This window comes from Maylandia zebra, linkage group LG6 (genome assembly GCF_041146795.1).
Source record: "Maylandia zebra isolate NMK-2024a linkage group LG6, Mzebra_GT3a, whole genome shotgun sequence".
In the NCBI taxonomy this organism is placed as follows: domain Eukaryota; kingdom Metazoa; phylum Chordata; class Actinopteri; order Cichliformes; family Cichlidae; genus Maylandia; species Maylandia zebra.
Window position 1 is genome coordinate 39,588,581 of NC_135172.1, and position 14,195 is coordinate 39,602,775.

Here is a 14,195-nt window from a genome sequence, read left to right on the forward strand (position 1 = left end):
CAAGGGCTGGTGTTCTGCAAGTTTTAGATGTGTGCTTGATCCAGCACAGCTGATGTAAATGGCTAAATTACCTCCTCAACATGTCTTGAAGTTCCCCAGAGGCCTGGTAATGAACCAATCATTTGACTCATCATTCGATGCTGACCCAGGGTGATATCTAAAACCTGCAGGACACTGGCCCTTGAGGCCTGGAGTTCCCCATCCCTGACCAAAGGTTTCAATTACAAAATCCTAAGTGACTTCCTTCTTCTTTATCGCATTCAAAAGATTTTATGGAAACTTGACCTCCGACCTTGACGTCTCTGAGATTTGAACTAGTCTGATATTTTTAGCAGACGCAGCTATGGCGTCGATTTGAAAGTCCTAAGTCACTTCATTCTCGAGCTCTCCCATTCACAAACCTTGGTTTTCAGGCTGCCCGCCCACTTGGCAGAGTGTTATCAACACTCCGTGAACCTTTTATGGGTCAGGGGTAAAAAAAAAAAAAAAAAAAAGCAGAAGCCACACACCAGTTAAAATAGTACAAGTAACAAATACTGAAGGATCATTATAAATTCAAGAGAAAAGAAAAACATGCCAAATTTATAACATTGCATTAGCATATATAAAACAGTAGCCCAGCAAATCCACATTGACATATCAAAAGTTTAAAACTTAAGGCGATGAAAGAAAAAGGCAAAAAGTCTACCTCGCCGCTCTGTCCTGGAAACTCATTAGTGATCAGCGACGTTACAATCCAAAATGTTTCAGTTGAAGAAACCTGTTACATGGTTCAGTGTCACTTTTAGAGTGACTGCTTTAAAAGAGGTTGGGGTCCAATGATCAGCTTGATTGTAATGTATAAGAAATACATTTCTTCATTTTGTATGAATATTTGAGTGATAGGCTGAGATTTTACTCAATTTCTGACACAGAAAAGGACAGCTGCAGAAACCACAGACTGTTCTTATCTGTGACTGTGCGGTCGTGTCAACAAGCTGAAGGTTACATGGGTATCCACACTGGGCTTTAGGTTTAACTTTCAATGACAAAATTGACATAATTCGGACTCTTAAAGGACGCCTAAATATTCACAGAAGCACATACTATCACATTGGTGTGGGAGGATCAGGAGGGCCTGCATTTGAATATAACCTGCATTTGAATATAACCTGCATTTGTATAGCGCTTTACTTAGTCCCTAAGGACCCCAAAACGCTTTACACTACATTCAGTCATTCACCCATTCACACACACATTCACACACTGGTGATGGCAAGCTACATTGTAGCCACACCTGCCCTGGGGCGCACTGACAGAGGTGAGGCTGCTGGACACTAGTCCAACTTTATTCAGCAAAGCATCTCGAACAGTGGGTGGGTGGGGTTTCTGTGCACGTCTACCTGAGATGCACTAATCAGGGACATGTGCTGTCACTGACATCATACAGATTTGAGAGTAAAAACAAACCAATAAGTCTTTAAAATGGTGCGTTTGGAGCACTCTAAAGCCTGAGCTCTTGGTTTCCACAAACACCTTTTTGTTTCAAAACATTGGCTTGTTTAATATGGGCTTTTACAAAAGTTATTTCTCTAAAATGAGGCCATCTTTGTTTCCAAAGCACAAAAGTGGGGCATGGGAATAACAACACAAATAGCAAAAATCTTTCTCTAAACATCAACATGGAGTCATTCCAAGTGCTGGAGACAAACAATAGCAGCCCAACAAAACAGAAACTGTTCTGAAGAATGTTGAGGAACTGGTGCGACAGGCACGGACTGAAATGTTAGGCACTGGTATCACTGCAGGTACCAGCCCTCTCCGAGCACTCCTCGGCCAGCTAAAGCCACTGAAATCACACAACCAGCATAAAGCAATGAGAAAATACGATTATGCCATTGATATCTGAAGGTCAGTGTGCTCTTTTATCCTGCACAGTCGGGATAAACACAAACTACCAACCGTGATCATATTCTGCTCAGGCCTCACTCGTCACTGCTGTAAAACTGGTGATGAGCGAGGCTCCTTTAAATTCTAATGCTACAGTCGGAAAGGTGAACGAGCCTCACTCATTGGCCCTGATTAAAACCGAGAAATCAGTAGTGTGTGAAATATGACGTCCATAAATTATATCTGATTTCACCCTCTGCTAAACTCCTTCCAGGTGCAAAGTTTCTGATGCCACTTTATCAGAGAGTAAGTGCCATGCTTTGAAAATATATACCATAAACACTATAAAGGTTAGTATGACTGTGGTTGTGATTACTACTCATGCAGTGTGCAATCATAATGCATGATGAAACTGAAGAGGCAAGTTTCTGATCCCCAAATTAAAAGTATATTAACTACAGTTTTAATTTGGTTATTTATATATTCCATCAGACACTTGGGAATTTACATAGCACCTCTAAGTGACCCATTCACACAGAATTTGTGTGCACATTAAGGGCTTTAGTCATTTCACCATTAACCCAACATGCAAATCTGTAGAAACCACACATGTACAGGAAGAACAATGTTTGAAGCCTAAACCTTTTTTTCTGAGGCAGTATTGCTAAGCAGTGCACATTTAATGTTAACTTATCCTGCACACCAGCTCCACAGGACGTCAGGTTTAGACTGGCTAATAAAAGGGTCCCATTTAAACAGTTTGTTTTACGATTATATTTTTAAGCAGGTAGAATCAAATGCTCCAAAGGTCTAAGCTTTATAACGACGGTATAATAAAACTTCAGTATATAGCGTCAATATATATCAGTTAAGCTGTGCACACAAGACTGCCAAGCTTTTAATATGTGAGTAACAACCTTTTATAACTACAGAAAGTACAACTAGCTTACATTTTCCCATCTTTCTTTGCAAATATGCAGGCATTTTTATGACAGTTGGCACGCAATAGTTTGGTGTTATGGATCAATAGAGTGAAAGAGCACGAAGACTCATGAAGAGCATGTGACGTTCCGTCTATCGAGACTAGGAAGTTAAAAAAAAGAAAGAAAAAAAAGCCTGTTTTCAGCAACAAACAGAGAGAAAGGCAAAGAACAAGGCCAACAGCAGGTTTTCAGAGCACAGTGACCCCGGCGTTACACAACCACATCTACCCAGACAAATCACTATTCTCATGATTCACAAACAAAGCACTTCAAATCCAATTTATACTTGCTCCTATGCATTTCAAACCCTGCCAGTTGTTCCTGCTAAATAATGCACTCCTCACTTAACTGCTTAAGCTCATCAACAAGCCCTCATTATTTTTTGAATGAGCTTCTTGGCAGCAGCGGTGACAAAACGGTAACAGATCCGCCTCTCTGCTCCAGTCACAGAGACTCGTTCAACTACAGCCCCAACTCCCAGGAGACATGTCACCTTTTATTCTTTCAGAATAAACTAAACAACATTTGTGACCTACAGCACTTTAAGTAGTTTTAAAGCTTTTGCTGCTCTTAACCTTTTTTAGCTACTAAGCAATAGCCCTGAAGCAGCGAGTCACACAGGCAGTTCTTCCTGTAAAAAGCGAGACACTTATTAGAGTAGGAGGATTACCGTTTTATTGCTGAAGAAGAAAACCACATCATGTTTTGTGCAAATGCCATTAAGGCAAAGGACTCTTTTCATAAGGCCCTGACCTAGTGCTTAGTTTCTGAGAAAACTGATTAAGTAATAATGGCATAGGTCTCCTCAGGATTCAGCACAAACTCTTGTCAAATGTCAACATAATATTTTAATAAATTTTGTCAAATTATGACTGAAAAACTGATCATTTCTCAGAGTTTAAGATCATTTTAAAGCTTAAAAAGCATCCCTGAGGAGTCCCCCCCCCATCTGTAAACTGGGACTGTGGGTTTTTCCTGCTTCTGATTCCATCCACCACAACTGTAAAAGGCAGCTAATCTGTCTGCAGTAATGACATTTCATGCTACTCAATGCAGTTCCATAACAGTGAGCTTCTGAGGCCCACGTGAGACATCAAACGTTGCTGAGAAGCCACTTCACAAGTATTACAGATTGCACAGCTGCACATTTAATCAATAAAACACTGATGATTTTAAATGATTTCCAACATTTGATGCAATTAATAGAAAATGTAAAATAATGTGGTAAAAAAGAAGAACATTTTCCCTCTGAGCAGACACTTTAATTGTTGCCCACTTGCACAGTGAACAGAAATAAAAACTTTAGCAAAAGCCGGGAATGCTGTAATCGTATATTTTTCAGTGCTGTTCAAAGCAATAGGAATTAGGCAAAGCAGGTCCCAGCCAAACTGTGATGACAAAAGACCACATTGTGAAACTGTGAGAGAAGCTCATTGGAGACTGAAATAGCAAATGACTGCTTGAAACTGCAAAGGAGTGGCTTTAATCTTATGAAGCTGTGCTGCTCCTCTGGGCTGACATTAAAACTGTAAATAAATTCACAGATTCTCAGAAATCTCTCTGATTTTTGCTTTCATACAATCTGTTGCCTGCAGCTTTGTGAATTTGCCTCAGTTCCAAGAGAGAAATATTTTTAGAAAAGCTATATTTAAACACCTCCCCGCCCCCTACCTTGCCCGTGTCTCTCTCCTCTGGTAACAGAGGTGATTATTATGATGGCAACAGTGAACTGAGTGTTCAGTACTGTGCAAGCAGAGCACAAGTGAGGCAGAGCCTGAAATCACAGATGGCTGATAGTGTGACACATTCTCCTGATGTCCCAGTAATGGCCATTATTCCTGTTTAAGGCGTCTGCTGGCACCTGCATCAAAGATGACGGAGCTTACAAAAGGTTCCTGGCTTTACTACAGGAAAGAGCTAGTTTATCTTTTTTTTTGTAAAGTATTAGGGCTACATTAAGAAAAAACTATTATCGATCACTTCAAGAATCAAGTCATATTTTTGAGATTAAATTTGTAATTCTAATTCATTGTGGTGATGAGTATGTGGATGTTGAACACATGATGCAGAAAGCCGAGTCTGGTCAAAAAACAAACAACAAAAAATAAATAAAAAACAAACAAAAAAAAAAAACCCACTCACAAACTCAGAGGAGTGGATTCGTACAAAATGAAATGGCTGGCAGTGCACAGATGCAAGGTTATCAGTGGTTAAACCCTCATACAATAAAGAGGGTGTATGTTGCATCACAAGACGGCCAATCATGTTTCACTAACTCGTCAAAACAAGGCATTTTGCAGGGGGTATTGCAAATGTGGCATTTTGTCTTGAAACAACAACGGTAATCTCCACACTCCCCATTTCAACCTTTTTTCCCCAGAATAATATTTTGACTTTTCTTTAACTTTGAATCTCAAAGTTTTGACTTTGTTCCCAAAATAATCAACTTTATGTTTATGTTAATGTGGCCCTAATACTCTGTCATACAGTATGGTTGCCCTGCCATGGAAACTACTGATCACTCTTATCTACTGAAGTCTCAATGGACTTGTATAAAAATCAACAAATCACACCCCTATCTGGAATTCTTTAAGCTCAACAAAGCCTTGGAAATTGATCTGATAACAGAAAAAAAAATAAGTTGCCTGTAACAGCACACTCACATGTGACAATGGGCTCGGCTTATTGCCTTTTACATTGTTGTAAAGATTACAAACTATTACAAATCTGGGCCACGGTTCATGGAGAAACACTGGTTTCCTTTAACAGAGGCCTTCACTCACTCATTGTTTAACTGAGCAAGCTGTAAATCACAATGAGAGAGTGTACCCTGTGTAAAACTGGCCCACGTAGCCTAAGTACAATAATTTCATGTCAATATTTTGTCATGTTAAGTCCAAATCATCTGTCTTCTTCAAGGCTTTGTAGATACAAATGCCACCAATAAACTTCCTGCCACTTGGCAGCTGTCTTGGAGCACATCGGGGTAGTTATTTTGTGTATGATACATAAATTATTTTTAATTCTGGTGAGGGCCATGACATAAACATGTATGAAGAAAAATCAATCACAAGCCAAACACAGAAAACCAAAACAAAAAATGATAAGGTTTGCTTACCTTTCTGCCAAAAAAAGCTTTTTTTCTTCCTAAAAGTTTATTTCATTTCATTCAGAGAGTGTCTGCTTCTTTTTACCTTTTAATTTTTTTTTTTTTTAATAAAACTAAGTGTGTCTACATCTCAGCTGAAGAAAAATCTGATGTAAGAAAAATAAAAAAACAAATATTCCTGATGATCGAAAAATAGATTTGGTCTGCTGAGAACCTGGAAGACAAGAAAGTGTCTCAAAGCTATGAACAGGTGTCGAGTCACCAGGGTGCAGGTACATATGAGCAGCACATGCTCTTTGTCTCACAGTGAAAAATGAATAAGTCAAACTCTATTAGAGGAGCAACACTAAGGAGGTGATAAAGACACACAGCCACTACCTGTTCTACTGCATTACAACAGCATCAGAACATGTTTGGCTCGGAAAGTAAAACATCCACAACACAAACTAGTTGGTGTGTGTTTTACCAGTCGGTACAGAATTCTGTTTGGGCATACATGTGGAAAAGGCTTCCATTTTGAACGGCTTTCATTCGGCAGTTTTATTTGTGACATGCTTTCTGAGACAGGAAATGAAAACGTGATCCAAATCATTTAGATATGCTGCAGACACACTCAAACCCTAAGCCTCGTTCTGTCGCTCACAGGTGTTACGGCAGCTTTTACTTCTCCTTTGGTTGCCAAAATGACACCTTTCTCTCTGCATCCTTTCAACCACATCCTGTCCTTTAGTTTCAGCACTTTCAGCATGAATTCTTCCTACAGGTGCTGTCTGTGCCGCCGAGGTCTGAGTGGCTTTTAATGTGTTTGCTGACATATGCCAAATCAGGCTTAGGATACAAAGTACCTTACTTCATACCATGTAGGCTTCAAAAACAAACAAAAAACAAAACGCCACAGGTTGTGGCTCTGGATGCTTCTCTCAGGTTTACGTTCGACATGTCTGCTATTCAGGCCACCGTTATTACTTATTCAGTAATTCACTCATCCAAGTGATTTATTGAAGAAGTCACTTGGACGAGTAGCCAGATGTTTCCCCCACAGGAAACGCTACGTTCAGATGAACCGAATAAACTTTTTGAGTTATTAAATTTAGCTAAAATTAAACTAAAACTAAAAGGCAGAGTGAAAAGAAACAAAAAATAGAGTTTAGAGAGATGAAAAGTAACCAAACAATTAATCTGTAGTCACAAAATGAATGAAAATAAAGAAAAAATGTCTTTAGTTTTAATCTTTTACATAAAGCATTAAGAGGCTTTGATGCACATATTTATTGAGAACATAAGCATGAATGACCTAACTGACTGCCTTGACAAAATACTTTATAATACTTACATTCTGAAATTCTTCTTAAATCATACAAGTACATCCCATACCAACTACCAATAAAATAAAAAAGCTTCAATTACATAAAATTTTCTAATAAAAAAAACTAAAATGAAATTAGAAATACCAATTTTGAAAATTAACTGAAATTAATTTAATCAGAAAAAAACCCCTATATTAATTCTGATTCAGACACGACCATATCCGTTACATATATCCTTACCAGAAACAAATACAATAAAAAACATTTCTGAGAATGACAGCCTACATCAGACCAAACTTTTCGTGTGTTAAAACCAAAATGTTTTACATCTATCTTATTCTTTAGCTACATCTAGAATGGGTTCACTTTCTTATACAGACATATGAACATTATAACATGACCACAAAAATCAACATAAACATTACGACTACAGAGTTAACTGATTTGCATAAATGCCTAAATACCCGACCAGGAAGAGAGACCATAACGTTCACTTTTTTTGCCACCTTGAAACAGGCTTAACTGAAGTCAGCAGGAGTCTGGCTGCATTACTCGAGCTCTTTTAGAACAGCCTCATGCAAATCTTAAAGTCAAATTCCTCTGTGAATTACCGTGAATAACTGGCTCAACAACACAGCTAACTGCTACGCTTTATTTAAGATCTACTATGAGACAATGTGGCAGTTAAGGAACAACCTGCAAAAGAGAACAATGCAAGTTTAAAGAAGTGGAAGCCTAAAGAAGATAGCATTATTGGATTACTTGCATTAAACCTGAAACTGAACATGTGTTTAAAGGAAAAGAAACGTGTTCTGGTGTGCGGGCTTTTACCACAGCCTGTGGGTATTGCTTTGAATAGAATTTCACGAAGCAGCAGCTTTAGTCATCTAAAAATAATGACTACATGACTTGAAGCTTCTTGAGCACCAAAACAATAAGCTCCATGAAGCGGTTTGGATGACAACAAGTGAATTCTTATTCCTTATAACACTATGCAGCACTAGTGTTTCTTTTAGTATGAGCAATGGCTACTTGACAAAAGTAGTATTGTTCAATATAACCTATAGAGACCACTGAGAGGAGCATAGACTTTATACAAAAGATGGAAGTAAGTTTCTTGTCTAAAAAGTGAAGTCAATGCATTTTTGCACTCTTCAGGTTGCATAAAGTAGTTAATTTGAACAGAAGTTTACAGCCTTTTTGTCTACTTTACCATGTGACTGGGAAGTTACTGTGGTATCACTCAGTTTCTGAACCTGAGCCACCTCGCCTTGTCAAAACGCTAAAATCAAGGCAAGAAAATGGTCATATTGAGGCTAACCAAGGAGTGACATAACGATGAGCTACATACGTTTTTATATACAGTGGGGCAAAAAAGTATTTAGTCAGCCACCGATTGTGCAAGTTCCCCCACCTAAAATGATGACAGAGGTCAGTAATTTGCACCAGAGGTACACTTCAACTGTGAGAGACAGAATGTGAAAAAAAAAAAAAAATCCATGAATCCACATGGTAGGATTTGTAAAGAGTTTATTCGTAAATCAGGGTGGAAAATAAGTATTTGGTCAATAACAAAAATACAACTCAATACTTTGTAACATAACCTTTGTTGGCAATAACAGAGGTCAAACGTTTACTATAGGTCTTTACCAGGTTTGCACACACAGTAGCTGGTATTTTGGCCCATTCCTCCATGCAGATCTTCTCGAGAGCAGTGATGTTTTGGGGCTGTCGCCGAGCAACACGGACTTTCAACTCCCGCCACAGATTTTCTATGGGGTTGAGGTCTGGAGACTGGCTAGGCCACTCCAGGACTTTCAAATGCTTCTTACGGAGCCACTCCTTTGTTGCCCGGGCGGTGTGTTTTGGATCATTGTCATGTTGGAAGACCCAGCCTCGTTTCATCTTCAAAGTTCTCACTGATGGAAGGAGGTTTTGGCTCAAAATCTCACGATACATGGCCCCATTCATTCTGTCCTTAACACGGATCAGTCGTCCTGTCCCCTTGGCAGAAAAACAGCCCCATAGCATGATGTTTCCACCCCCATGCTTCACAGTAGGTATGGTGTTCTTGGGATGCAACTCAGTATTCTTCTTCCTCCAAACACGACGAGTTGAGTTTATACCACAAAGTTCTACTTTGGTTTCATCTGACCACATGACATTCTCCCAATCCTCTGCTGTATCATCCATGTGCTCTCTGGCAAACTTCAGACGGGCCTGGACATGCACTGGCTTCAGCAGCGGAACACGTCTGGCACTGCGGGATTTGATTCCCTGCCGTTGTAGTGTGTTACTGATGGTGACCTTTGTTACTTTGGTCCCAGCTCTCTGCAGGTCATTCACCAGGTCCCCCCGTGTGGTTCTGGGATCTTTGCTCACCGTTCTCATGATCATTTTGACCCCACGGGATGAGATCTCGCGTGGAGCCCCAGATCGAGGGAGATTATCAGTGGTCTTGTATGTCTTCCATTTTCTGATGATTGCTCCCACAGTTGATTTTTTCACACCAAGCTGCTTGCCTATTGTAGATTCACTCTTCCCAGTCTGGTGCAGGTCTACAATACTTTTCCTGGTGTCCTTCGAAAGCTCTTTGGTCTTGGCCATGGCGGAGTTTGGAGTCTGACTGTTTGAGGCTGTGGACAGGTGTCTTTTATACAGATGATGAGTTCAAACAGGTGCCATTCATACAGGTAACGAGTGGGGGACAGAAAAGCTTCTTACAGAAGACGTTACAGGTCTGTGAGAGCCAGAGATTTTCCTTGTTTGAGGTGACCAAATACTTATTTTCCACCCTAATTTACGAATAAATTCTTTACAAATCCTACCATGTGAATTCATGGATTTTTTTTTTTCACATTCTGTCTCTCACAGTTGAAGTGTACCTCTGGTGCAAATTACTGACCTCTGTCATCATTTTAAGTGGGGGAACTTGCACAATCAGTGGCTGACTAAATACTTTTTTGCCCCACTGTAGTGTCTATGGTGATGAGTAAACCAGTTAAATGAGAAGAAAAGATGCACTGCAAGTCTAAGAAATTATTTTTAAATATAACCTTAAGTCAGTATGTGCAAAACAAAAATAAATAAATAAATAAATCAAACCAAACAAAATAAAACCCAAGAAAAATGGTAAAACTCAACTTTAACTATCTGCGTTTAAAAGCATTTGCTGAAATGTAAATTTAAAGTCAGAGCTTCAGAAGGGAGCCTTGGGCTCATCTCTTTTATTTGTATGTTTGAATATAAGACTCCATGCTTGTGCAAGGCTTTTAAGGACCACGGTGCTACCAATCATCTGGTTTTGTGACAACATGTTCAGTTTTGTGAATGACAAAGCTGGGAATCCCGGCACTTTAATCCTATGTGGTAAGACAAACACACGTTTCCACTTTATCTTCAGGTCACCAATACCTGAGGCCTGCTTCTAACTCAGAGGTTTTATCTGATCCCTATTCTGTGAATGCCAGCTGTTCTGTAGTACTACACAGTTCTTCACCACTCAGAGCTATGTTTGTCCTTCCTATCCTCCACACGCACTCTCTCTTAAGCTTTCCTCTTTCCATCTAGACTTTGGCCCCACTGAGGTCATTTGTAGCTCAGGAAACCGATCAATAATCAGTCCAAATTTACTGGCTAAGTGCTTACCTTGTATCCTCAGTGCCATTCAATCCAGCCTGGGACTTGCATCTGCCTAGAGCAGAGTCAAGTATCACATGTCCATGGTGCTCATGGGGCTTCTGAGAAACACAAGAATTAAAGGGCCAAAGATAATTATGGCTGTAAAAAATATAAACACAGAGACCTAAAATATAAAGGGAGTGTGTTCTTCGTAGCTCAGCGTTTAGCTGGTAGCCATTTGTGGATGGAATATAACCATATGGCAAAATATAGGCTTTGACAGTAGGAGTTAGCATGAGGATGATACTGGGAGGTGCTATATGGACTAATATGGGTACTAACGTGGTCATAATATTAATTATGATCTTACACGGACCAGTGAAACACGACAGCATTAACTAACACTTATTTTCACTGCCATTAGCCCAAACATGACTTAATATCAAACCATAAACAATGAGTGGACGGAAAAGAATAGTTTTCCTGTTTAAAACTGAATCCCGAATTTGTTCCCAAGTCTGTTTTTAGACGAGCTTATTTCACCAAACTGGAAAAATGTGTTTCGTAATGATAGCTTACCGTTTGTGGGAGTCTCCATGTTCGCCTGGACACACACGAAAAAAGCAAAACTTCCAAACGGGCTCCAAAGATTCACGCACAGTAATGTGTGTGTATTCAGTTCCACGTACCAACTTATTTCGACCCGTCTTCTACCTCACCCTGTTGACAACGACTAAACTGCACTTAGTTCCTTAAAGAAGAATGGGAAAAAAACGCTGGAGTCACGGGAGGCCAGAGTAATCGAAACCGAGCAGTCGGATAACTCCATTGCAATGCGGTTTGGGATAGCCAATCGATGTTTTGACAGAGCTGCTTTGCAGGCCTGAGCTGGTGAGGCAGATGTGTAAGGTAAACAGTGTAAAATGTAAATAAGTCGGGAACACTAGTGTACAGTTTTTTTTCTGGCTTATCTTGGGGACACAAAATTTACTAAATTAAAATAAACTCCTTTTGTAGATTATCATAAAAGAAAAAGAAAGCAAATCCATCTTTTATTTTGCTTGTGTGCAGGCTAATCAGTTAAAAAGTGTGTGAATAACAGTCACATCTAATTAGTATTTAAGAGCTAAATGCATTACAGAAGGATGTTATTTACAGCAGTTTTTATCTTCACAAAAAGGCGCAGCTGACACCTGCTGAAAAATAAACATTGAGTGTAATGTACAGTTAAAAGTTCCCTCCTGTGATTTAAATAGTGGTACTGCTAATGTCGTGTTGCCATCTAGTGTTAGTAACTGGCAACTGGCCCCATTAAACTGATGGTACTGCAGGTTGTGTTAAGGTATGTAATAAAAAGAAAATAATTAGTCTTTCATGTATCAGTTACATTGGAAACAATTTTATTATTAGTCTGAATGCCTTTGGGTTAATTTTCTTTTTTAGACTCTTTATTCTGAATAACTAATTTACAGTTTGATTTGTTAAGCATCATGAGTAACTGTTTAGGAAGTTAATTATAGTTATCATACATTCAACATGTTATTTTCCCCATATTACACCCTTCAGAACACTTTTCACACAATATATGAGGACCTTCACATACGACCCCTGTCACACAACAGTTTGATGGAGAAAGCGAGATCCACTGTGTAAGCTAATAGTGTAATACTGGATATAACGGTTTCCATAATAACCAGCTGTTGTGTTATGGCGTTTTTGTTTTCATTCAGCTGCAGTATCTTGGTAAAACAAATCACTGTGGCCAACATGTAGAGCAGTACTCCAATTAGGGAGAAGCCAGCCAAAAATCTGTCAAAAGGCAGAAGACATCGCCCAGCAAAGTCACCTACTATAACCACCAGTGTAATTAGAGACATGAGGATGCAGACACCATATGACACACCAGAGACCGATAGCTGCCATGCTACTCCATTAAGGAGTTCATGGACCATCTCCACAACCAGAGGTATGATCATACAGCCCCCCCATAGCTGGATGATCTTGAGGAGACCCGGCATGGTGCTCATGTAGCCTCTTTGCTCGTGCGCTTGGGTGCGGAGCACAATTGACTCTGAGGTGTAGGCCAGGAAGGTGAGACCTGAGGCCACTGCAGCCGCCACAGGACGTGGTAGTTCCCCCTTATGATCCATCACCATCCAAGGGAAAATCACAGATGTACTGAAAGTCATCAGTGCCCCCAACACTGCCACCGTCATAGTTAGGTTCTTCCAGGATACTCGGATAAGACTGTGAAACTGGATGATGCTCAGGATGTGGATGAGCAGGGTAATGGTGAAGAAGAAGCACCAGATGAACATACAGAAGATCCTAAAGGTTCTGTTCCAAGTTGTGTTACTATGTTCCACAGAGGCCACAAGACTGAATGCTGTGCAGGTTGTTAGGACTTCCAATGTGCGCACCAGGAAAAGGGGACTGGTGAAGTCTCTGGCCTCTAGTACAATCACAGGCATTGTCACACCGTGCACTCTGAGCGATCTAGCATCCAGCAGTATATTTAGGCGTCTTGAACAATACCTCAGTCTCAGTTCCTCAAGGTTTATTTTTTTTATATCTTGTAGTTCAAAAGTTCAGCCAGCTTGTATAAATCCACAAATATCCGTTTAATCAGGGTTTTGGAGAATAGTCCAGTAGTGTCCATGGAAGCAGTTAACTCAACAAGATCATAATAATACAAAAAAACCTAATAAATCTTGAAATTATTTCAGTGTCTTCCTTCCGTTCTCCAGCACCTAAATATGTGTAAAATGAAACTTCAAAACAGCACCTCTTGGAATATATTTCGAAGCACGGTTGGTGTCAAAATAGACCTCGCCTACTTCCTTTTTGAGGTTGCAGCCGTGCACTTTCAGTCTCAGTGGAGGTAGGTGCAAATGGCCACAATAAAAAGCAAATGCAAACAGAGCAATCTTCCTCCTACCTTCAGTTCTCATGAAGCGTTGTTCCTTTTTTTTCTTCTGAAGTAGCAGTAATAAGATAGAGCGGGGTTTTTTTTTATTGTTTGAAGATGTATGTCGTGCATTTGTTTTAGGACAATATTCACTGATCTGCGGAGTGCTGCAGATCATTTAGAGTTGCTTGGTGGATCTGTTTGTGGGTGTGCCCTGCTGTACTCTCAGGGGAGAATAGGCTGATATTGTAAAGAGCATCTGTTACCCCCCTGCCACTACCACCCCCACCCCTCACTTTTTTGTAACATTTGGAAATAAGTTGTGTTGAGAGCTAGAAGAAAGCTGTAAACATTTTACTGCTTGATTGCATCCATGGGTGTGACTTTGTCTAGCATAC

General features: G+C 39.8%; 2 protein-coding genes across 3 annotated transcripts in view; both read right to left on the reverse strand.

Annotated features, from left to right (window-relative positions):
* The window catches only part of LOC101486057 (testis-expressed protein 2), a 33,266-nt gene extending 21,597 nt beyond the window's left edge, over positions 1–11,669 (reverse strand). Inside the window, exons 1-2 of one of the 2 annotated variants that reach the window (XM_076885225.1) lie at positions 11,469–11,669; positions 10,917–11,008 (exon numbers count right to left, since the gene is read on the reverse strand). The gene's annotated coding sequence lies outside the window, so the exon portion shown is untranslated. The remainder of the gene's footprint in view (positions 1–10,916; positions 11,009–11,468) is intronic. The other variant, XM_004538829.6, reaches the window with a different exon arrangement.
* A 603-nt stretch (positions 11,670–12,272) lies between these two features.
* On the reverse strand, positions 12,273–13,641 carry LOC101485766 (myeloid-associated differentiation marker). Its single transcript, XM_004538828.5, has one exon. The coding sequence runs from the start codon at positions 13,358–13,360 to the stop codon at positions 12,485–12,487; it is 876 nt and encodes a 291-aa protein (XP_004538885.2). The 5' UTR covers positions 13,361–13,641; the 3' UTR covers positions 12,273–12,484.
* Between the last annotated feature and the right edge of the window lie 554 nt (positions 13,642–14,195).

Excerpts from the sequence above, each read along its gene's own strand:
- LOC101485766 (XM_004538828.5), bottom strand. The coding sequence starts at position 13,360 with ATGCCTGTGATTGTACTAGAGGCCAGAGACTTCACCAGTCCCCTTTTC.